The following is a 26,294-nucleotide window of genomic DNA, read 5'->3' as shown; positions in this document are numbered from 1 at the left end:
TTTACGTGTTCGCTGGTGCACGAATGTACAGGTGTTAAACTTGGGAAACTGGCGGCGAGTATGGTTCAGTGATGAGTCATGTTTCCTTCTACAGTGACGTGATAGACGACAATGTTTTTACAGACACCGCAATGAAAGTTTTGCCAACAACTGCGTTGCCCAAGTTGACAGATTTGGTGGAGGGAGTGTCATGATGTGGGGAGCCATCTCATACACCGGCAGAAGTGAACTTGTGTTCATACAAGGCAACCTGACAGCTGTACGCTACTAGGATGAAATTCTTCGCCGTCACATGCTTCCCATTTTGGATCGACAGAGAGAACTCTTTCAGCAGGACAATGTCAGGCCGCATACAGTATGTGTAAAAATTGATTTTCTTCAGAATGAGAACATCAATGTGCTGCCATGGCCATTAAGATCACCAATCTCAGCCCCATTGAACATCTATGGGACGGACTGGACAGACGTGTATGCCAGCGTGACCCAGAGCCTCAGATGCTTCCGCAACCGTCACATGCACTGCAGGAAGAATGGGCTAGGATTCCATGTACCCGGATTCAGAGACTCATTCAGTCTATGCCAAGGAGATGTCACACAGTGATTGCTGCTGCTGCTGGCCACACAAGGTATTGATTTCAGCGCCCTTGTTCGATGCCGTTTAGTGACGAAAACGCCTCCACTGCTGTCAGTCTGTAGCAAAAACATTGTCACATACTCGTGTCAAATTTGACTGATACGATCATAAATAACAAATTTATGCCACTTTTCTTTTTTTGACCGAGTATATGTTGGAATCCAATTTGTTAATTTTATCACTTGATACTTATAATTACAAGATCGAACCTGGATCATTATTTGGGAAAATTAAGCGCGAATCGTGCAATATGATTGCAAACCTCACTCGAAATATAAATAATATTTGACAAAAACATGAAATTTTCTACTTATTATATAACTTTTGGCAATTTACCTTTATTTTTAAAATGTCAGCAGCAAAATAGTTCCGGCTTTCTTACAGTGAAGATAACACTTTCTACAGTGACAATAACATTTTTATTTCAACGATATTTTAAGATATTTCACTAAATATTATATAATAAAGATGAAGAATTCTTCATGAAGTGATGAGAACAAAGTGAAAAAAATACGATTTTTTGATGTCTGGCATATGGCAAAAGGTAGTTTAAAAATACTTTATTATCAAATTATATACATTTATTTTTACTTTTTAAATACATACTATGTTACAGTTTGTTTTGTTTAACGACACCACTAGAGAACAATTAATCGTTGGCTGTTGGATGTCAAACATTTGGTAATTCTGACTCGTGGTCATCCGAGGAAATCCACTACATTTTTCCTAATGCAGCAAGGTATCTTTTATATGCACTTTTCCACAGACAGGAAAACACATGCCACAGCCTTTGACCAGTAGTAGTGCACTGGTTGAACGAGTGTATATTATGTAGTCTAGACAAACACATTTAAATCACCGTCTCCATGGTGATCCGATTTAAGCGGCGTCCGGTGTAAGTGAAATATGCTTATAAAATTTGTAGTTTACTAAAAAGACAACCCAACGCAAAACTCCTTTCCTTATTTCAGGCCAATAAATACTAAAAATCATTTTACATTAAAAAATTTCGAAGATTTATTTTTAGCGAATACTTAATTTTATTGATGTTAAACAATCAATCATGAAGCAAAAATATTCAGTATGCAACTTAAAGTAGGGTCGGGTACCTGGAACCAGACAAGGTTTTCTGATGTATCTGTTGTCAGCGTCACTAAAAGTACAACTGTTTATTAATGTTTGGAACGCAAAATTAAGATTTGTTTTATGATCTTGGTGTACGTATATTTCAGGCCTTAAAAAGTTGGAGATCTCCTCGAAGAAGTCTGTGGGTGGTGATATACAACAATGGATAATGTCTGATTCAAATCACATGTACTGGGTGGCTGTATCATCTGAATACGATGTTGAAATACAAATTACTCTCTTCTGATTCACATGAGAAATCAGCAGACTCCGAGCCCGACCAGCTGCCACCCAACTCCGAGCCCGACCAGCTGCCGCCCAACGCAGTTCCTGTGCCAACATCGTCCATCAGCGCCAAGCGAAAACTTGCCTGAGATGCTCAATTTCAGTAAGCCGAGCGGATGATCAAAGGCAGTTGTGTTGTATTTACCACTGGAGACGAAGACATGTGGCAGGTCCCCGTTCCAGCCGTGGACAGGTGCCGTGGTGACCCCAGGAACCTGCTGGGAGTGATTGTAGATGTTGATGACAATGGACAGTATACCATATAGCATGCCCGTCCGGAATTCTGAAAGGCAAATATTCCAGGAACCAGTTTGATGTGTGTCCCCAGAGACTGCTATTGTTGGATGATGTGAACAGAGAATGCACAATGTCTCTTAGAGCAGCAGTGTCAAAGGAAAGAAAGAAAGAAAGAAATATTTTATTTAACGACGCACTCAACACATATTATTTACGATTATATGGCGTCAGCAGTGTCAAAGGAGTCATCTGCAGGAGGAATGCAACTGTGGGGGGACAAAGAGGTGTCAAACAAAACGTGGTAAATGTTTCAAGAACAATCTTTTGTGCAATTCACGATGCACTCAAGTTTTAACTGCTGTAATAAATAGAACACTACTTGAACACCCATGGAATGTAGCTTTCAATCTCGCCATTGTGATGTGTTTCGAAATAATGTTTTCATGCAATTGCAAGTCATTCTTTTTCATTCAGTCATTTTGCCTAATGACTAGAGGTCTATTTCAGTTGTTTGGCCTAATTTCTGGAATTTTTAGTCATTAGGCCAAATGCCTGACGGTCGTGGGCGTTAGGCTAAATGCCTAAACATTTCAGGCATTAGGCCAAATAAATGGTTTGACATTAACTAACATATACATGACCCACATGAAGAAAAACTGGCTCGGAAATGGTAACATTAACATATTTAAAAGTATTGGTGTGAACAAATATTTCTTTAACTATTTATAATACATTGCTGCTTCCCAGATGATTCACATTTTAAGATGGATAACATGAACTGTATAGAGGGTCATTCCGTGTCAAATCACCCAACTTAAAGTACTATTCTTCCAGGTGATTTTGCAGAGAATTACTTATGTAGAACAAGATGAGATACAGTTTTCATTGGGAGAATAAACAGGCAACATTACACCCATTTGTGGCTTATCGACGATTCGAAGATGGGAACATAGAAATATTTGTGTGGTTAGCAAGGAGAAGGATCACACAACTGTCACCGTTTTTGCATGCTTATTCAACCATCTTCATAACCATCAAACTCATTTATTAATAATATTTTGTAAAAATAATTGAATTATGGCAATGGTCCATAATTCAAAAACTAAAATTGCCAAGAGGGTTGACATGGATTTCACTCCATCATGGTTCAGTTAAGGTGATGCAATAGCTAGATTTGGTTTCCAACAATTAATGTAATTTTCATTTATTATCCATTTTTAGAGAAATAAGTTCCTTAAATCCGTGACAGTATGCCTTTAACTTTCACTAGTCAGAAAATGTGCCTCAACCAAATAAATTTGGCGGAAAAAACAATGAAGGACATCAAAATTATACCTGCACTTCGCGGTGTGATTTTGAGGTTTGGCAGAACATGCACTGGACAGAAATAGAAACTGCCAATACACTTCACCCCAATTGGATGTGGTACTTAAATTTAAACTAAAGCCAGGAAAAGGTAATGTCCACCGATTTAGGACTAAGAACTAACATTGTTAACCTAACTGGTGACATTAATCTATCTGCAAATAATGATGAAAATACCAAGGAGTTAAGGTGTTTAAAATGTAATGGCTAACAAAGTGCTTCTTTGAGATGTTGCCAAGTTGTCCCCAGTCTAATGAACATACATGTATTCACTGGAGGTATTCCAGTGTTGCGATTAGGGAACATGTACTGTAGGTGTTCCATATTGTTGTCAATGGCAAACATATGTACTGGAGGTGTTCCATAGTGGTGTCAATACCAAACATATGCACTGGTGGCGTTCCATAGTGGTGTCAATACCAAACATATGCACTGGTGGCGTTCCAGTGTTGTGAATTGCTTTGTTCCAAAAAGCACTCGCTTCATCTCAGCTATGTATGATATTTTTCCCCAGCGTATTGAATGACCATAACCTGAGATGTGTCATTGTTACTGACACCAGTCGGCGTCACATGAAGCAGCTATGAAAACTGTGTTGCTCTGGCTTAAGTCCGTTTACAGGAATCTAGAAAGAGCTACTTGGACACCCATTGGCTGTCACACAAAAACAGCTGTCTAAACAAAGGGCTATTAATTTTATTTTATTACTTAATATATAGTACATGTATTAAAATAGGTTTATTATAATTTTCCTAGTAATAAGTAATGACTGAAAATTCTTTAAAAAATTCTTTAGTAATCCAAAATCATGTTTTATATGCATCACTAAATTATATTTTATTTTGAATACAGACATTTCACTCATAATGATTCACAACTTAACATATTTCTCTTAAAACCAAAAATGGCAAGAAAAAAATGCCGCAGATACGGCTTTTGGAAACATTCCGTCCAACCATTCAAAAACAAAAAGCGGGGTTTACCAATCCGATTCAGCATTTTCTGGATTGTTAAACTTCTGTACAGTGTTGCAGTGCATCCAACACATTGGGTTACTTGAGAATTTAGTCAATTCCACCTTCCTGAAATTGCTAACAAGGAAGGTAGGAGCTTAACTCCATCAAACCAGCACATCCGAATTTAGACATAACATTTGACCTAAACATGACAAACCAAAATTGGGCCAATCAAACCATGGACATGTTGATTAAGCATTATGCTGTTTAAAACTACTGAAGTCTTCAGATTATTTCGGGCAATGTCATCTAAAAATTTAGACTTCAATCGTGCTCAAATTACCATTATCAAATGGGGAAGAAAAAATTACAAAACAAAATTAACAGATTCTAGTCTGTCGTAATTTTCCCGTTATCTTTTGGACCTTCTCCCCACGACTACAAAAATTAGCATGACGTGTTAACACCCCATCCAACATGACCTAACCCTAAGGCAACACCGCCCATTGCCACCACTACCTAACTCATTACTCGCCTTAGCTATCCCATCTAACTCACGGACTAACAGCACTAACAGTAGTGCAGTACCTCATTAAAGTCTCCGATTGGCCTGAATCTCAACTCAGGGTGGGATGCAAACGTTCAGCAAACAAAATTCAATTAATTTCGGCCCAACATTTTGGACAAATCACAATCGTGCCTTCCTGAAATTAAGAAAAAAACCCACCTCTTTGGCTCATCAAATCTCTCCAGAATCAATTTGGACAAGCATGCTGAGGTGCAAGTAGGATGTTATCCAGGTGCCAATTTTAACCACTTTCGGACCATGACCTCAAATTACAAGGGAAAGTCCCAACTTGAAACCATTGTTCTTAACATTAGTATCAATTAAAAAAATCTAAATCCAACCAATGGAACAAATCAGTTGTGAAATATGATATCTTGATTTTAAAAAAAAACATTTTTTTTTAAATCAAGCTTAACTTTTCACTAGTCAGAAAACTTGTTTCAGCCAAATAAATTTAGCAGATAAAACAATGAGGGACATCAAAATTATACCTGCTCTTCGCGCATGCGATTTTGAGGTTAGGCAGGACAATATACACTGGACAGTTGGATGAGGTACTTAAATTTAAACTAAGGCCGGGAAAGGCAAATGTCCACCCTGATTTAGGACTAGGCACTAACAAAACTAACTGCTGACACTAACCTAACATCCGCTGAAAAATCATTTCTGGACAGGGGTCTGAATTTTGTTCTCGCCCCCAAACCAAAAACAGGCTTAGAGGCTAAACTTGACAACGGTGTAATGGATACGGCAGTTTTTGACCACAAAATGAAATTGGCCGACTTTTTGGCAGTCAACAGGAGAAAAATAAAAATCCCATTTACCGAAAACTCCAGAGGTGATTAAAGCTCATAAAAGGATAGTGGAAAAAATGGGCGACATGATAGTTTACACAAATCAAAACTTTCTGTTATGAACCCGTAACGTAGTGCTCTCACCAAACTACGCAAAAACTGCAAAATTGTTCTAAAACCTGCAGATTAGGTGTCATCCACTGTCATTCTATCAATTGAAAACTATACTTTCCCCCCCAAAAAAGTAGGGGAATGTAGGAAATAACAGATTTAAAGAAGTATCAAGAGGTATCACTGTCTTGGAATAGATGCATGATAATAAAGGAATTGGGAAGAAATGACAACCAATTGTTCATGTTGACAGCAGATTGTATTGCTGCAAACAAGATGGGACGACGGCCCTAATCTAGAATTGGAAAAGTAGAAATGACTTCTCCCTTCCCAGACAAAAGGGGAGAAGTTTGATCAAGTGAACATTTATCAGTACATTTCAACATTTTGTTAGTTTCCATCCGAAAAAAAATAATCTGAATTTTACACGGTTCTAATCATATTTCAATATAAAAATACTTCTTGTAATAAAATTTAAACAAAACAGTTTTAGGTGTTATTAAAAACATGACATTATCAAGTAGTTGATGCTGTGACTTTAAATTAAAATTAAATTAGTATTTTCTGGCATTACTGAAATTAATGTGGCCGAGGATTAACAATGCCGGTCACAGCACACGGCGCGAAATGCGTCACTTTGAAAAACAGCCTGGTTTACGGGTGTATGTGAAGAATGTTAACAGACTATGACATGTATTTAATCTCTTCACAGCTGAAACTGGCATAGTATTAACATTTGTTAATTTTTATAATAAACTGAACACTCAAACATTATTATGGCGACTTAACTACTGCCTATAATCAGCAACTTGAGCTTATTTTCGGCAAAAAAAATGCTTATTTTACCAGCAAGATTAAGGCCTGGATGATATGTCAAAATTGAACATTTATGTCTTGATCAATAATGGGTAATACCCCCACGATTTGTCAAACATTTGTTTATTCGATATGGCATATATGCACTTTCCCCACAGACAGAAAAGCACATACCACAGTCTTTGACAGTTGTGGTACACTGGTTAAATCCAATCAGTTGAATGGATCCACCGAGGTGGTTCGATCCTGTGAAGCAAGCACCTCAGGCGAGCACTTAACCGACTGCTAAATAAAGTGAAAAAAGGAGGAAGAGGTAGCCATATGACTGGAAACAAGGTTCCATGAGTACAATGGAAGATTACAGCCATCTGATTGGTTGTTGGGATGTTTGGATCAATCTACTGAGGGGGGGGGGGGGGGGGGGGGGTGTAGGCAGATATACTTTGTGAGAGGTCAGGTTAAAGTATATAAAGAAAACAAATGCAAAAACATTTTCAGATTTACTGAAAATCAATGAAAGGATCCGATTAAGAATGAAAAAATCTGAAAGACTTACCACCTGCCACTTGCTGGGGTTAGAACCAGCACACTGCAGAGTCAATCTGTGGTCATGGCTGAGACAGGCAAGCAGACATCTGAAAATAAATAAACCAAAAGCTGAATCACATATGAGAAACTGAAACTGAACAAATCAATTCACAAGGTAAATATCCATCACAAAAATGATACATGTTAAGATTTTTTTTTAACATGCAGCTTTATTTTATTTTAAAACTGATGTTTAAGCAAAGTAGTAATCAGTAATGTTCTGTAAACAGCATATATGCCCGTTTTTTAAGAATGTACATAAGTTATGGAACAGTGCTTATTAACTTGCTTTTAACTTTTTTCATATTATTCCATTATTACTAGTGTAATACATAATATATATGCATGAAAATATAATTGTTATATAACATTACTGTAAAGTAGCGATATCAGAGCCCTAACTATGACACTACCAAATTTGTTTCTGAGGTTAATAAACTTACAACAAAACCCCCAAAACAACAACTTGCTTTTCACAACTATCACAAATAAGACAGTGAAATGTGAAATGGAATCCAATACCTGCCAAATATATCTCCGCCAAGTGGTGACCAATCAGCACATCGATAGCCTCGATACGATGTGGCACAGTCATCCCGCGGACAGATTGTGCGATCTAGCTTCAACTCATGAACTTCATCTGCAAATTTTAACACCTTCTGTTTTAGTATGTAAATGCAGCATGAGATACTGAGGCGGCAGATTAAAATCGGCTAAATTTACAAAGCCTGTTTATGTTTTACATACGTGTAACTACATACATTTGCAATGCTTAAAGACCTGCGTTTAAGAATAACCGAGTGTGTAAATTCAGCCCAATATTTTTAATGACAGGCAGTGCAAAACGTTTATGTTAACATTTTGTAGAGGTAGACCTGTGGGCCATCAGCTTATAAGATGCAGTAATCATCCACTATATGCAGGCATCGAAATAAGTCGAGAACGGTCGTTCAGGTTACCGGGGGGTTACCACATGTTAGAGAAGTCGAGAACGGCGTTTCGTTCTCGACAAAAATTTCAACGAATGGTAGTTTCGTTTCCGAACGTAAACCAGGCAATGCATTCAGGACTTCTGCGTTTCATTATCTCGTCAGGAATTGCATCGATGTTCACACGCAAGTCACTCCGCGTTTAAGCAGCGTCCACTAGATGAATTTACGTCCGCGTTTTGTTTTCTCGTACAAAATTGCACCGATGTTCATGCGCACTTGTGGAATTGCAAAGCAAATTTTGGCAATCCGCGTTTAAGCAGCGCCTACTAGATAAATTTACTTCCGGATTTTGTTTCTCGTACCGATGTTCGCGCGCACCGTTACAATTTCAGAACGACCGCGTACTAGTAACAGGAATTCAATTCTAACTTTCATATAGTTGTGGAAACCTACAGGTTACCAGGTTATATTTTGTGGTAACCTGTAAATGGGTTACCAGACACAATGCTTATTTCGATGCCTGCATATGTATATGTGCATCTTCCAGCAGACAAATACATGTAGTACAATCTATCTTCAATTCATGAATTACAGAAAATTTTCCCTCCATGCTAAACTATATGTATACTAACAAGGCTCACCCTGCCTACCCACTGTTAATTTAACTAGCTACACATTTTAAAACAAAATGGCTACAACACAATATATCGGAACCATAATTTTTTGTAATAGAAGCCTACTATTCAAAGCAGGCCTCAATTAGGAGGCAGGCTTCTATTTTTTTCAGTCAACATTTTCTAACAGCCTTGCCGAAAGGTCATCTTCTAACAGTAACACCATAGACTTCCAAACTGTTTTGTACCTATAGATACCTTCAGGGCTTTAAGTTTAGACTGCATCAAAGTCAAGGCGATAACGTTGTGCCTAAAATAATATTCCCAAAATAACTGTGCCCAAATTAAGTACAAACATGCTGACCTCAAAAATCACTGAAATGTTAAGCTTAATTGAAATAAATTTCTGAATATCAACAACTCTACACAACTGTTAATGACTCAAATGACCTTCTTGCACTTGGAAAAGATGAGAGTCCCTGTTGTGCCCAAATTAGTGAGATCTAAAACCCCGACCTACCTCACTGAATAAGGAAAATCCTGGCAAGTAGAACACTTTCATTAACATCACAAAGCAACAACAGGCCTTCATTTAAAGCAGGCATCTATAGATTCAAGGCAGACCTTATTTTTTATTCGCAATGCCTTGAGACTGCCTCTAATCGAGGTAGGCCTCTAAAAGTTCAAGGTGCACCTAACTTTTGATATAGCAGTTAATACCACAAGTCCTGTGATTGGTGGTAAATGTACCAATTACCAAAACTTGTGTGGAACTACGGTAGTCAGATGCTACCAGTTATCACCCAATTTTTTTCTCATTTACTTTAAGGGTGATGGGTGGTAGTATTTATATCCATACCATGATGATATATACCGTACATGTCGACCAATACAATGCATGTAGTGGTTTTACCCATGTTACTATTGTCGTCTATGGGCTTTGATACCCTTATATATACTACTCAAAAGAATTTAAGGGTCAAAAATTTATAACCAAATAAGTTTCAGAGTGTATTAGATTGATGATGTAAACTACACCAAATTTTTTATTTATTGTTCCATATTTACAAAAAACACAAATAAACGTCACTGTATACAAGAAAGTCACATGACATGCTGTCAAAGTTGAAGGTTGTCAAACATGGATTTTACACATTAGAACATTCGTTTAATAGTGTGTGAATCCACCCCTGGCGCGAATACACTCGACACATCGTTGCCTCATGCTGTTGATCAGACGTCTGAAGAACTCTTGGGGAATGGCCTGCCACTGCCATAAGAAGTTGACCCAGATCACGAAGGTTGGCCGGAGGGGCATGGTTATCCCGAACTCTCCTGCCTAATTCGTCCCAGGCGACTCTATTGGGGCCAAGTCAGGCGAATATACTGGCCAATCGATCCTGGCGATACCTTGTTGTCTGAGAAAGTCCGTTACCACCCTGGCGCGGTGGGGTCTGGCATTGTCATCCTGCAGAACTGCCCCGCCGCCAATCTGCTGAAGGCCTGGGAGAACCAACGGCCGGATAATCTCATTCAGATAGTGGATTCGATTCAGATTGCCATCCACCACATAGAGGGGGGTCTTGTGGTGGATAGAGATGCCGCCCCACACCATGACGCTGCCACCACCGAACCGGTGACGTTGTCTAACGTTAATGTCAGCGAAGCACTCCCCAGGACGTCTGTAGACACGAACCCGACCGTCGTTGAACTGGAGACTAAACCTGGACTCATCAGTGAACATCACTCGACCCCACTGAACACGTTGCCACCGCAGATGAAGCGTGCACCAGTGACATCTGGCCTTTCTGTGACGTGGTAGGAGTGGTGGTCGAACAGCGATTGCGTATGGTTTGATCAGACACTCGAGTTCCAGTCGCAGTCCGCAGATTGTCACGTAATCGGCGTGCAGTGGTTGTGCGTTGACGTAGAGCCATATTGGTGATGTAGCGGTCCTCTCTATTTGTAGTGCTTCGGGGTCTTCCCGAACATGGACGATTTCGAACAGAATTCGTTGCTTGGTACCGTTGCCACAGTCGGCCAACGACACTGACTGACACCAAGTGTCAGAGCAACATTTCTTTGTGTATTGCCATCCTGAAGCCAAGCAATAGCCCTTCCTCGATCTTCGATAGTCAGTTGACGTCGTACCATTGTCGAATTTGGAGTGTGCACCGTACACGAACGCAAGCTCCAATTATACGGAAATTCAGCATTGGGAACATGGAATACACGTGCAAAGCGTGCAAATGAAGCGCTTTGTGAAAAAGCAAGTTATGGGCACTTAGCAGACCTTTCGCTTTCGCCCTAATTTACGTGCAAATGTAAGCATGTTTTCTCCTTTAGAACTAGTCGACAGTGTCAATGACAGTGGATTTTAATTCATTTATGGGTTGCTTAGACCCACTTTCGGTCTAGCTAATATAATTGACATTCAGAAAATAATGTCGAAAATATCGTCTGACCCTTAAATTCTTTTGAGTAGTATATATACAGTATTTGAAAATTGGCCAAAAGATCATTTCCAGTGCCATGACTAATGCCTACTAATAGACATACATGACAGGAAAACCAAAAGTTAAAACAGTACTTGTACATCTATATACTACTGGATGTTCAGTTTCACAGGTTGCATACAAACCATAATTTAATTTTTTAATAAACGTCTCTTCATTGAAGTTTTTGATGAGCAGATTGGATGATGGGTGTGGTTGGACACAGCTGTGATGAAAGTGAGACGTCGAATCAAACTGGTAAGGATTGTTCTGCAATTCCTGAAAGAAAAGTAAGTTTGTAAAGACACCACTAGAGCACATTGATATATTAATCAGTTATTGGATGTTAAAACATTTGGTAATTTTTGACATAACTAGTCTTAGAGGAAACCTGCTACATTTTTCTTTTAGTCGCAATGAGAGTTATGCAACATCCCACAGATAGGATAGCACATACCACAGGCTTTGATATACCAATCGTGGTGCACTGGCAGGAACAAGAAATAGCCCAATGGGCCCATCGACAGGGATTAGGTTCGGTGTTGAGGAATGTCAACATTATAGTACATCCCATCAGCCTACAAGATTTTTTTGTTAATAATTTCAGTTTGGTTTGACATAAGCACTTAGTGTTTTGTGGAAAAAAATGTGAGAAATTTAAAAAACAATCGGCTCAGAAGTAAATATAAATTATAGTAAATTCCATAGTACAAAAAAGGTGTTCCCTGCGGGACAGACTTAAGTGATTAGTCTAATAGACCATGGTTTAAACAATATTTATTCCCAGTTATAATGCTGGTTGGGGATTGGCCAACAGGCAAAATGCCTATATCAAAGCCTCTCTTGCCTATATTAAATCATGCATGGCATGCATAATTTTGCCACAGAATAAGCATTTTGTTGCTCATTTCGATAGTAAATTGAACAAGGTAAAAAACATTATTTTATCAAATCGATCCTACATTAGTGATTACAACGTATGCGCATGTACTATTTTCACCCAAGGCAAAAAAAAAGAAGAAAAAAAAGAAAGAAAAAAAGAGTTGTGATCATCCCCACCCATGCCTGAAAAATGTGCCTGCCCCGAATTTATTTTATTTTGTTAAAAACGCTTTCAGATAGCAGCAATTCAACTTTTGTAAGCACCGTAATTGGTTAAACCATCACCAGGTCCATCTGGCGGCCAGTGAAGGAACTACAACATCCAGGCGCATGCAGCGATGCACTGTTGGCTGCTACTCCGCAAACAAAATTGTCTCCAGGCTTTCATAAAGTTTTTCACAGATTTGTGTGATCAAAAGGACGATCACCAACTTTTTTTTTTATCTGGCCTAATATGCCGGTTCACGATCACTCCGTCAGTCGGTGAAACAACGAATTTCGAGCTCTGCAGCCCTGCTTGAAAGATGGTTGGCCGTGGCACGATCGTATTCATAAAATAAACGGTTAAACGTACCATGACATATATTCTATTATCGGTGCACAATGCAATTTTGCTTTCGTCCGACCAAGACAAACAACAATTCGTTGACACTGCATCAGAAAACGACAAAGCACAAGTCCCCGCCATAGTAGTATTATGAAAGGGAGATTACTCTATTTAATTTTAAAAGTTGAAAAACAGTTGGCCGAAAGGCAAGCGATCACGGTTTCTCGCTAAACCGGTCTATGTGCCTCACGTTAGACAAATTTAATGTCATAGACGACGGCACCAGTCAACTTGTTTGCGAGTGCTCGCGTCCTTGAATACGCTACAGAAATAGGTTCTATTAGACCAAATAAATTCCAAATGCCGACAATGTTAACATCAATTTTAAGCCGACTAATAAAATTAAAACCGATATAATCGGCGTGTAAATGCACGAAGCCCAAGTACTCTGCGGTTCGAGAGCTATAGTCCGTCCCATCATTCAATAAAAATATTTGTTTGGTAGGACTTTCCTTTGGCACTGTCACGTATAAAAATCATTATACATACTTCGAGTTAGGGTTAGGGTTAGTGCCAATGCCAAGGGAAAGTCCTTCCACGAGCAACCTACCTGGGGGACCAAACTGTATCGAATTGGAAACGCCACCACCGACTGTCGTAAAAACTGACAAAATCTGCATAAAGAAAACAATCATAGTGCAAATATACAAATATGGTACATGAATAAAGCTTATAATCCCACAGCCCCACCACCACCCAGTTATTTTCATTAACTTAGTCGCATTAAAATAAATGACTATAATCCTAATTAAATTAAATTAAATGCTAACCTTTCATAAGAGTGAAATTCCTCTTCTCCACATATTTCTCCAAAGTCATCCAACCAAAGTGATAATAATGTGCAATGAACCCATGTAGTAGCCAAACACATATATTTAACCAAGAACATAATAGAAGACGCGCAACGCACGTGCAGCAAGTCGCGCAATCAAGCGATGCATGTAAAACATACACCTCACAATACCTGGCTAATCGATACTAAACTACTACCTAGACTTGCCACAAAGCACCAATTATAAAAATAGATACAAAATCCGCCACTATCACACACACACGCACGCACGCACGCGCGCACCTAATACTTTTCAACGCAGTCCTCTTGGAGTCTACCCACTTCTGCCAGCGGTGTTGCAGTGCCTGGGTCCGTCTGACAAAGAAAGATTCTTCCTGCAGGTCGAAAAACTCCCCAACAACAGAAATGACACCATTATCAGTTGCGCAATGCCTGTCAGTTAACTCCTTCTTCGGGTTAGAAAATAGATGAAAGTCAGACGGTGCTAAATCTGCGGTATATGATTGGTGATCGATAAGCTCAAAATCATAGTTATGTGCAATGGAGTCATGGGGGGGGGGGGGGGGGGCAGAGGGGACAAGGGGGCAACTGCCCCCATTGCAGGAGCAAATTCTCAAATTCGGGAAAATATGATAAAAGTATTCGAGCAAAATGTGTTAATTTGAGACCTTTTTACCATGAATTTCCATCATTCTACACGCAAAATTAGTTATAATCCATGTACATTTTTTTTTTTAAATTGCAACTCTATATAGCTGTTTGGCAGTAATGCTAATATGACGAAATGTTGTTATTCAGATTCGGGCATTTTGATTTAATTCGCAAAAACCTCTCACCCTGCCCCACTACAAAAATAAGAGCCCGTATAGTCCACGAGCCAGACCAAAACTTGGTACCATCCGAGGGCACCAAACAAAACGGTTATAATTGTTTTAGTACACCTTAGGACAAAACAAAAATGCATGACAGACTTTTCAATAGGGTACCTAGTTATCACACTTTTTAACATTTATTATTTAGATGGTCGAAAAATCTGAGAAATCCGTGTTTTAATGTTAACAAAAGCGCTTATAAACTTTGTAGATCTTTGGTTTTTTATTTACATCCAAGATGGCCACCACTATAGTTGTCAGAACACTTAAATTGAAATTTATTTCATTTTACATCAAGCAAGATTATGAAATTAGGAATTGTGAGTTTTTTTTATCCACCAAGGAATACATTTACAACAGATGCTAACTGAGATATTGCATCATCTTTTAAATCCAAGATGGCACCGAAAATGGTCGTTAGGAATAAGACGTGGCTATAACTCACTTTCTATTTTACCCCAAACAATAATTTTTACTTCAAATACAGAGTTTTATAGGTGTCAGTTAATTCAATTCTTGCATTAACTTTCTACGGAGTAATGTTATCGTTTCCATAATTCAAAATGGTTAACAAAATGGCTGCAAAAACAAAGAAATGTATTATATGCATCACCCGAAACAATCGTTTTGAAACCAATTGCTAAGTTTTGAGGGTATTCAATCCATTGTATATTTACAAGTAAAGTTATCTAAAATGTCATCTAAAATAACAATTCTTATGCTGACCTCTATGTCTTGAGGGTACATCAATCTATTGTGAAACTATCTAGAAGAAATGTTACATTATATAGACCAAGTCTATAATGCCAATCTGGCTGTGATAAATGGGCAAGTTGTAATGAATAACTGATGTTTTGGTAAACACTGTGGAATCGGTTTTTATCATTCTCATTGGCTGTCTCTTGATAATGGATACATACATATGATATTGATATATATATATATATATATATATATATATATATATATATATATATATATATATATATATATATATATATATATAATTACATATATACTTCATCACTAGATTTGAATGGCCATGACAATTTGTCTCGTCAAACTCGTCAGACATTAAGTTTTCTCGCCGTAACATTGTAATTTCTAGTATATGTATCCGGTTATTCCGTTATACGTATAATATTACCAAAAGGAGTTGTCATATCAAATATCAACAAAAGGGTTGCTGCCTGGCAAAAAAATGAATGATTTTGAATATACATTACCCAATCTTAGGTGGCCTAAAATACACAGACATAAAATATATCACCTTGAACACCAACATTACCCAGTCGGCGAAATTTATTTTAAAACCTGCATTGAATCGGATGATTTCAGAATGTGCATGATTTCACTCCATGTGGTATAGTTACTGGTGGAAGTGATCTAAAGTTCGCATTTTCACCAATCAACGTCTGTACCATCTAAATGTAGCCTTTCTGGTGACTTATCCATATTAGCATCTAAGTCCCCAGTTTTAATAGGTTTATATGCTTCAGACATAATTTTGGTAACTCTTGCTTTTGTAAGCCTTTATATTATAGCAGCAGTATTGCAGCCTGGAAGGGCATGGTCATCAAATGAAAGGTAACCTTTTCATCGCTGTTTCCCATTGAAGTTCTTGCTACTAGCTCTATCTTTTGGACAGAAATCAGAAGAAGCATCTCTGAAATTAACCGGCCTCGGTGGCATCGTGGTTAGGCCATCGGTCTACAGGCTAGTAGGTACTGGGTTCGGATCCCAGTCGAGGCATGGTATTTTTAATCCAGATACCGACTCCAAACCCTGAGTGAGTGCTCCGCAAGGCTCAATGGGTAGGTGTAAACCACTTGCACCAACCAGTGATCCATAACTGGTTCAACAAAGGCCATGGTTTGTGCTATCCTGCCTGTGGGAAGTGCAAATAAAAGATTCCTTGCTGGTAATCGGAAAGAGTAGCCCATGTAGTGGCGACAGCGGGTTTCCTCTCAAAATCTGTGTGGTGTCTGACGCCATATAACCGTAAATAAAATGTGTTGAGTGCGTCGTTAAATAAAACATTTCTTTCTTTCTTTCTCTGAAATTATGCAACTAATTCGGTGTAACTTTCAATAAAACAATACCAAATTTTGAATGAAAAATGTAGCTGCCATGGGACAAATGATAAAACTACCGCTGCAATCATTGTAATCATGTTAATAATTAGCCACTAAGTTCATTTAGTTATGGCCGGTCATTTCCAGGTATAGCTGAAGCATACTAGTAATTGCCATGTTATGGTGAGAGATGTTGGCGTCACACGATTATACATTTTGTTAGATAAATTGTTTTGGTCGACAAAATGCAAGGATAAAGTATATATCAATTATATAGAGATACAGAATGAGAACGATCAAACTATAAGGGATGGCTGAAATATTCTGAGCCTAACTGTGATGAATTACGCTGACGTAGTCTATTGTTATTATTTTTCAACATAATCCCCTCCGCGGTTTACACACTGCTGCCAACGGTGCTCGAGTGCCTGGATCACACTAGTGTTTCAGGCTTCCTCCTGGTGGATTAAAAGGTCATCCACAGCAGAAATGATATCATCATCATTTGTATAATGCTTACCATTTTTTTCTTCAAGTTTGGGAAGAGGTAGAAATCTGGGGGTGCCAAATCTGGTGAATACGGAGGATGATTAATATGTTCAAAGCCACAGTCATACAAAGCAACCATGGCAGCAACAGGTGCATAGGTATATTGGAACCAAGCGTCCTGAGACTTTTGTTATACCCAATTTATTCCTTAACTTTCTCATGAGAAATACCTACTGTATTGGCTATGTGATGTGTGGCGAGTCGTCGATCATCCTTGTATTTTATTAGAATTTTCTTTGGTAGTGTCAGTCGAAGATTGTCCAAGTCTTGGATCATTTTCGACGCCATCTTCTGCTCTTAAACTCCGTTGCCCACCTCTTAACAGTGACAAAAGGAAGGATCATCATCCCTTAAAGTTGATATCAATATCGCATGGATGGCTGTTGGAGTTAGTCCTTTCAGTTGGAGATACTTGATGACAGCGCAGAAGCCAGTTTTGTCCATCTTTTATTAACAAAGAATATCTAGTCACTTTGAAGACTGTAGAGATACGTTACAAGATTATGTATTTGGTTCAAATGCAGCATAGGAGCATAAAACATATTGTATCCAATACATGCAAACTGTTATGAGTGTACAATGCATCATTCGTAATTAATACCAGAACTTTTTGGTCCACCCTTCGTTTAAACACTAGTGACTGGTGTCTTGCGTGCATATGCCCATTTATCACAGCAATGTTGGCATGTGAACTATTTTATCCATGTCAAGCAACTTATATGTAGATGTGTTTGGGAAAAGGATTGGTTTACCCTTACAACGTAGCAGTTAGTTTCAAAATGATTCTTTTAGGTGATACTTAACAAATACAGTGGTAATTTCTTAGTTTTTGCAACCATTTTGATAACACAGTATTACAAAGTGATTGCTAGAATTGAACGGTTTCCATATAAAAAACACCTTTATTTGAAGTATAAATTATTCATTGGGGAATATATGTAGAATGTAAGATATGGTTACTTCTTACTCTTGGTGGCCATTTTCATGACCATCTTTGATTGAAATGATAATGCAATATGTAAGTTAGTAAGAGGTTGTGATAAATTAATTCCTTGGCCCATAAAATTCATTCCATAACATAAAAACATTTTCCCAGTTGATGTAAAATGCCACAAATTACGATTTCCTTGTTATAAATTACGATTTGCTTATATATTGACGGCCATCTTGGATTACAATGATGTTGCAATGCCTTAATTAGCTGGGAATAGTTCAAACATGAATTCCTGGTGAAAGTTGACAAGTGCATTTCAATTTGTGCGATTAAAACTATTTATATACAAACAGAATGAGAAACGTTATTAAAATTTTAGAAAAAATACAAAAACAGAAGGACCAAGTCCTTTATACCGACTGTTTTACAGTATAAGATCATATTATACAAAACAAAAATATTCAAGATTTGACTTTTATTACGTCATTTTCGGTCATGAGTCATCGGTGACCCTCTGGGTTAGAAGTTCATTTCCATTCTTGGTTACAATAGTATTGGTGTCCATTGAGATAAAGTCAAATTGTTTACAGTTGAAGTTTATTTTGTGTGATAAGATCTGTAGCAATCATTCCTCTCAGTGAAACACAAAGGAACCTTGCATTTTTCACATGTCGTGTCTGTTTTGTTCGTTTCACAGTTTGCACATCGACGGCGTTTGTCTGTCTTTTTGGGCCATTGGCCCACTTCGTCGAAACGTCATTTACTGTGAAATGCTTCTTTCGATTGTGGCGGTCCATGCAAATATCCTAACTGAAAAAAAAGGTATAACATTAATGAAGAAGAAGAGTTTGTTTTGTTTAACGACACCACTAGAGCACATTGATTAATTAATCATCGGCTATTGGATGTCAAACATGTGGTAATTCTGACTCGTAGTCATCAGAGGAAACCGCTACGTTTTTTTTAATGAACCAAGGGATCTTTTATATGCACTTTCCCACAGACAGGATAGCACATACCACAGCCTTTGATATACCAGTCGTGGTACACTGGCTGGAACGGGAAATAGCCCAATAAGCCCACCGACGGGGATCGATCCCAAACCGACCGCGCATCAAACGAGCGCTTTACCACTGGGCTATGTCCCGCCCCTTACATTAATGAATTCAATCATTTAAATGCTACCAAAGGATAGGTAGAAATATTGAATCACTGTAAAACAGTGATGATACCAGGTGTTTGCGAAAGGTGAGCATATCCTGCCCCATATACCGGTGGCACCCGTCATGAGCACAGAATTTGACCCCCTTACACTATTTTGTAACATTTACTTGTTATTGATGTTCAAAATAATAAAATTTGGATAATATGAATGGAAAACCAAACAAATCTACATTTAAAACATTGCCATGTATTGTCGGTATATGTTGGGAAGATTGTACCTATTAGCCCAAAGGGTCACCGATGACCCCACCACATATCGAAACCCTAAATATACTGAAATCTCATTGCATCCAGACAAAATACGTTTTTACATATTCTCTGAAGTGTACTGGTTTACTATATTTATAAGAAATGTAATATACTAACGTTATTGTGAAGCACAGATAACTTTTCAACCAATGTTTTTTCTATCTTCTGAAAATCGTGGGCAGCGCCATTTCTCACTGACCAATATTCAACTGGAATCTCTTTAGACGTTGCGTTAATGGGTCGCCGGCGGCCCTCTGGGATTGCAGGGAAGGTTTTGTTTTTGTTTTTGTAAAATGTTGTAATTATTAATTAATGGTTAATGATTAATTAATCTGGGTCGCCGGCGACCCCGTGGGTCCTAGAGGGTTAAGCTACTCTTCAGAAAAGTCTGTCATGCTGTTTTGAGATCCAGATACATACGTACACCTATCAAAAGATATAGTTAGGTTTGGCGCCCTCGGATGGTACTAATTGGTCAAATATGGGGTCTCGGCTCATGGACTAGTACGCCTATGGAAAAAGCAAATGTTTCATAAAACCCTCGTGTCAAAAAACAACACTCTTCAACTCTTTTGGGACGAGGCTTATACAGAGATATAATAAGGAATATCACAATGTCATGTTCATAATCGTCATTTATGTTAAATGTCACATTTTATTATACCCTTTTAATATTTTATATTAGTTTGGTAGGTATATTACAGCTGTTGTAATCGGGGTGAAATCTTACACATTTTAAAACACAATTAGGTGTAAGTTAAGTGCATATCTATTCAATAAAGAGGTAGGTTATCGTGGATTTAGCACCGCTGAATGTTTTGGGGGTCTTACAAATGTTCAGTTTCATTTTGCATTGATGGTTAGTAGACATAAAATGATCTCTAACCGAGAAAGAGCTATTTCTTGTAAATGTAAAGCAATCGTTTGGACATTTCAGTGTGTTGTTTGTTACTGTGTTTAAAGATATGACAGTGAAGGTAATATTTATGAAGAAAATGAAAATGTTCTGCTTTCTTCAAATTTGTAATCCTTGACGTTTAAAATTAAAGTTTGTTTTCTTTAACGATACCACTAGAACACGTTAATTTATTAATCATAGGCTGTTGGATGTCAAACATAGAGAGGAAACCCGCTATATTTTTCCATGAATAGCAAGGGATCTCTTATATGCACCATCCCACAGACAGGATAGCATATAGCCTTTGATATACCAGTCGCATGCACCCTTCCTTCCATCATCTTCGAACACAGTTAAGAAAACCAATCGAATCTATGAGATCAGGGGCGAGACGTAGCCCAGTTGTAAAGCAGTTGATGCGCGGTCGGTCTAGGATCGATCCCCGTCGATGGACCCATTGGGCTATTTTTTATTCCAGCCAATGCACTACGACTGGTATATCAAAGGCCGTGGTATGTACTATCATGTCTATGGGATACTGCATATAAAATACCCCTTGCTACTAATGTACAAATGTAGCGAGTTTCCTTTCCAAAAATTGTAAAAATGATTAATTGTCTTGACACCTGTCCACGGGGCCTCGGTGGAAGACTGTACCAATATATCATAAAAGTGACGGTATTTAATGTGGTCTAGATATTGATGATTGGTAAAAATGTAATGGAACGATTAACACCCATGTCAAGATGTCAAAGTTATGAGGCTGGTAGGTACTGGGTTCGTATCCCACCGAGGCAATGGGGGATTTTTCATGCCAGTACCTGCTCCAACCCAGTGTGAGTGCACCACTTTGCTCTATAGGTAGGTGTAAGGCCACATACACAGAGTTTCACCCGTCTTTCTTTCTTTCTCTCTTTCAATAATATTTATTTGTGTTCATATTTAAATTGCAAAAATACATTACTGTCGTATAATGTATGTATCATGGAGAAGGCTTAGTAAGTTGTGTAACCTCTGCCTAATCCATTTATTCTTTTACAAATCAATAAAATGTTTCAATCAATCAATCAATATATATATATATATATATATATATATATATATATATATATATATATATATATATATATATATATATATATATATATATATTGTAAAGCTCGATGATGGGGATCTGTACAGTCATACGGGCGCTTTACATTTGGTCTAGTACAAGTTCGATAGGTTTTTCAACATCAAGTGTCATTGAAAATACACGAGACATAGTTAGAAGTTTTGGGGAAGGCCTGCGTACTAGGGAATTCTCTGTCCGATTTGTATGCGGGCTAGCTGGAATCGCTCCATGATCCGATCAAATAAAATCGCAGGCGTTCCCGCGCAGGCGCCGGACGGAAATCGCATTAATGGAAACACTTACTATTAAAACAATGTTGTGCGATATTTGACGTACCCGGACCGCACCCGCGCCGCAACTGCATTAATGGAAACATAGCTTTAGACAGCATCCTTTTTATGGATGCCTCAATAGCTCAGAACACATCGTGGTTAGTCAGCAATTTGCGGGCGATTCAGTGTCATAGGTTCGAGTCCCAGCAACGGCATGGGACAATTTGTGAGGCCAGAAAGGATTTAATTATTGCCTGCGCCAGTGCGTTAATATCTATGTATGTAACAGTCAACCTCGACATACCATACAATATATAGATATTCAAACCTTTATACATACATACATACATATATAGTGTGGATTGCCCCCAATATGCCCCCCCCCCCCTCCAATATAAAATCCTGGGTATACGAACCGTAACTTTATTGACGGTTCCTTTCTGACGCAAACGGACTATAGTTTCAAGTTCATTTTATTGATTGTCTTACATTTTTACAACTCATCAGCATAAATACTTAATATATGTCTATATATAACATGTACAGTATAATGGTGGGGAGTGATTTTTTTTTACACAATATGGTAAATGTCAAAACACCATACAAATATATATAATTATACAATATAAAACTTGATTAAATCAAGTTTTTTTATAAATTGTTTGCCCGAATTAAATATTTCCCAAGGTTATTTCAAGCGCTCTTTAATATTTTCAGCAGTTAGATTAGCTTAAAAACACTAGGTTGTCTGTAATATTACGGATTAATAAGTTTTTGTCTTTGGAAATTAGGACAGTATCTAGTAGGTGTAAGAAATGGAACAAAAAACTTTATATCAGACATCTTTAATGTAGCATACAAATACAATATTACTGATGTTATATATTGCTATGTTCAAGCCACCGGTCTCACCTGAGGGATACAAATGAACTTCTTCGATTTTATAACATCCACCCAGACATAACGATTCACACTCTTTGGAAAATAGCTTACGTGCATCCAAAGTTCACACTTCCAATATCTTCCGTAATTAAAATAGGCAGCATGAAATTATTTGATAGAAAATGCATTCTCTGTGACAAAGAAACCGTTGACTATACAAAACATATTTTACTAAATTGTGAAAAACTATTACAAATCAGAAATAAGACTTGATAAAATAGCAAATATTTTTTTCTGTACACGAATATGTTATCTTCTGTGATTAAAATGACGATAAACTTTTAAACTGTATTCTTGGTTGAGAAAATAATGACATCAGTGACATTGACTTTCATGTGTGGTCCCTGCGCGTGCTGTAACCTCACCGTGGTGCAGGGGTGTAACATTCTCTTTGAGAACCCCTACGCGTGCTGTAACCTCACCGTGGTGCAGGGGTGTAACATTCTCTTTGAGACCCCTGCGCGTGCTGTAACCTCACCGTGGTGCAGGGGTGTAACATTCTCTTTGAGACCCCTGCGCGTGCTGTAACCTCGCCGTGGTGCAGGGGTGTAACATTCTCTTTGAGACCCCTGCGCGTGCTGTAACCTCACCGTGGTGCAGGGGTGTGTAGAGAACCCCCTGCGCGTGCTGTAACCTCACCGTGAGGGGTGACTTCTCTTGAGACCCCTGCGCGTGCTCCCGTGGTGCAGGGGTGCTGTAACCTCACCGTGGTGCAGGGGTGTAACAGAATCCCCTGCGCGTGCTGTAACCTCACCGTGGTGCAGGGGTGTAACATTCTCTGTGAGAACCCCCTGCGCGTGCTGTAACCTCACCGTGGTGCAGGGGTGTAACATTCTCTTTGAGAATGGCCAATACAGCACAAATTGAAATTTTTTTAGTAAAAGTCAGTATCTATCTGTGATATTTGTATTTTTGCACAGTTCTTTACACTGTTTTTATTTAAATCTTGAATTTATATATTGATGTTGATCATCACCTTATTTGTTTGCATTACCATAGTGTAACACCCAATAGCCGATGTATTTTTCGTGCTGGGGTGTCGTTAAACATTCATTCATTCATTCATGTGTGGGTCCAGTTTATATTGCAATTTTCAAAGTTTGTACATATGTGTCGCCAATATATAATCAAGTTTTAAGTGAAAGCTCAGTGTACATGTAGGGCAATATTACAGTTGTATATACTCCCGAGAAATTAATAAATTAATTAATTAATTAATTTATTTATGTTCCTACTTTTGTTTGTGTGTGTATAAAAATCTTCATAATATGGAGGAAATAAAGAGTATCTATCCTACCAGTCATAAGTCCGATGACTTATATTCATTACGGTGATCATAGATTGAATTGCTTTGTAGGTCTGTGGGGGCGGGACGTGGCCCAGTGATCAAGCGTCCGCTTGATGCGCGGTCGGTCTAGGGTCGATTCCCGTCGGTGGACCCATTGGGCTATTTTTTGTTCCACCCAGTGTTCCACAACTGGCGTAACAAAGGTCGTTGTATGTACTATCCTGTCTGTGGGATGGTGCATATAAAAGATCCCTTGCTGCTAATCGGAAAGAAAAACACCCGGGGGAGGCTGAACAAAAGAATACCGGCCGCCCCCACCCCAATAAACCAAAATACTCGCTGCTGGAATGTACTTGGTGTCACTGAGGAGCAAACTGAAGACCAAATCAACACCTGCGCTTCTACCACCCCGGAACAACGGCCTTGTCTACCAGTGTCTACACAATTGCACGAGTCTCCTCTGGGCTGTCATGCCACGACCTGAGTAGGTCAGGTCCTTCTAAGGACCCCATGGACAGCCTAGGGAGACAACCAGCATCATGAAGGTCTAGAAATAACGAGCTACTCTCGAACCACTAACGAGTTACACTCGAATTCCAAAATCTATACTAGCTCATTTTACCATTCGACCGACCGTTCAAAATTGCGCCTAATCACTCAACAAAACTGCGCACCTTTTCTCTTTTGATAAATCGCTCCACTCAAAATTCCATAGCACCCAAAACCCATCCGCCTGCTACCGATTCAATCGGACTGCTGGTGCTCCCTTGCACCTGCCAGTGCAGACGGTCCCTTCTCCTCCCCCCCCCCCCCCCCCCCCCCACCTTTCCTGTCTTGGACAGAGAGGCCGGCCAAGGCCGGCAACTGTGCCCACGACAGGCGTGCGCTACAACAGCTTGCTCTGAACGTGCACGTAAAACCCTTTGACCTTGACCTTGACCTTAATCGGAAAGAGTAGACCATGAAGTGGCGACAGCGGGTTTACTCTTTATATCTGTGTGGTCCTTAACCATATGTCCAACGCCATATAACCGTAAATAAAATATGTTGAGTGTGTCGTTAAATAAAACATTCCCTTCCTTCTTGTTAGCTTATACACTGTCAAGTCTCCTCATTCCAACATTAAAAATGTGGAGACCTGTGCTGTAACCAGTGCCGGGGCGCGAACCCAGTATACCTACCAGTCGTAAGTGCGATGACTTATATGCATTACGGTGATCATAGATTGAATTGCTTTGTGGGTCTGTGATAAACGCCTATGTAGGCTACAGTCGTCTTACACGGCTAATAGGAAAATTCCACCCACACATGCATCGTGTGACTGGATTCGCATGGAAACTTTAGCGCGTTACTTACGAACAAAAAGGAGGGCACCAGTTAAATGTCTAATGTGTAGGCCATACCATGGGCGTACATAGTATTTTGAAAAGGGGGGTTCCAATATATAGGATTTTGAAAAGGGGTGTTCCAAAATAGATTGCAGAGATATTGGGCATATATTTCTATGTTGAGTAAATATAATAATGTCAGATATCAATGTCAGATATATTAAATTACAAAAAAAAAGCGATTTCGGGGGGGGGGGGTCGGTCGACCCCCCCCCCATATACGCCCATGGTAGGCCATACATTTTTAAAGTTAATACAGATATTACCGTTTGTTTGTTATTGTAATATATTTGGAACTATATGTACCCTTATTAAAGCACACACCCATTGGGAACTGGGAAACTCTATTAACGTGCCCCTATCCACAAGGGTTCAGGCACGCCCGCCCCGGATTCAGCCTCTGACTTCGCCAGTGACCGACTCCGGGGCGGGAGGGGCACACACCCATTTAGTGCAGGGTTTGAAACTACCGACCTTTATGTACATTACCATGATTATGTCATATGGCCAAAGCTCTTTAGATTATCCTTCTCGTTTCAATCATTCAGAGAACAGGTGACAAACATGCAAATGTATGACCCATGTTCTATTTTTGATACGGGTTGGCCTATGACTTCTTTTTTTTATGCCACTGAATAAAATCCCCAAACTATAGATCTATTTGTTTAACGGGTTGATGGAATATTA

General features: G+C 38.8%; 1 protein-coding gene across 2 annotated transcripts in view; it reads right to left on the bottom strand.

Moving 5' to 3' along the window:
- Nucleotides 1-13,091, bottom strand: part of LOC121381329 (general transcription factor 3C polypeptide 4-like) — a 39,505-nt gene extending 26,414 nt beyond the window's left edge. For both annotated transcript variants that reach the window (XM_041510590.1, XM_041510591.1), the window contains exons 1-4: nucleotides 12,977-13,091; nucleotides 11,667-11,799; nucleotides 8,002-8,119; nucleotides 7,448-7,526 (exon numbers count right to left, since the gene is read on the bottom strand). In XM_041510590.1, the coding sequence (XP_041366524.1) occupies nucleotides 7,448-7,526; nucleotides 8,002-8,119; nucleotides 11,667-11,799; nucleotides 12,977-13,090 (444 nt within the window). In that variant the 5' untranslated portion in view covers nucleotide 13,091. The remainder of the gene's footprint in view (nucleotides 1-7,447; nucleotides 7,527-8,001; nucleotides 8,120-11,666; nucleotides 11,800-12,976) is intronic.
- Between the last annotated feature and the right edge of the window lie 13,203 nt (nucleotides 13,092-26,294).

The sequence above is a fragment of the Gigantopelta aegis genome, chromosome 9, assembly GCF_016097555.1.
Source record: "Gigantopelta aegis isolate Gae_Host chromosome 9, Gae_host_genome, whole genome shotgun sequence".
Classification (NCBI taxonomy): domain Eukaryota; kingdom Metazoa; phylum Mollusca; class Gastropoda; order Neomphalida; family Peltospiridae; genus Gigantopelta; species Gigantopelta aegis.
The sequence above is the reverse complement of the archived record's forward strand: the minus strand, read 5'-3'. Positions and strand labels throughout refer to the sequence as shown.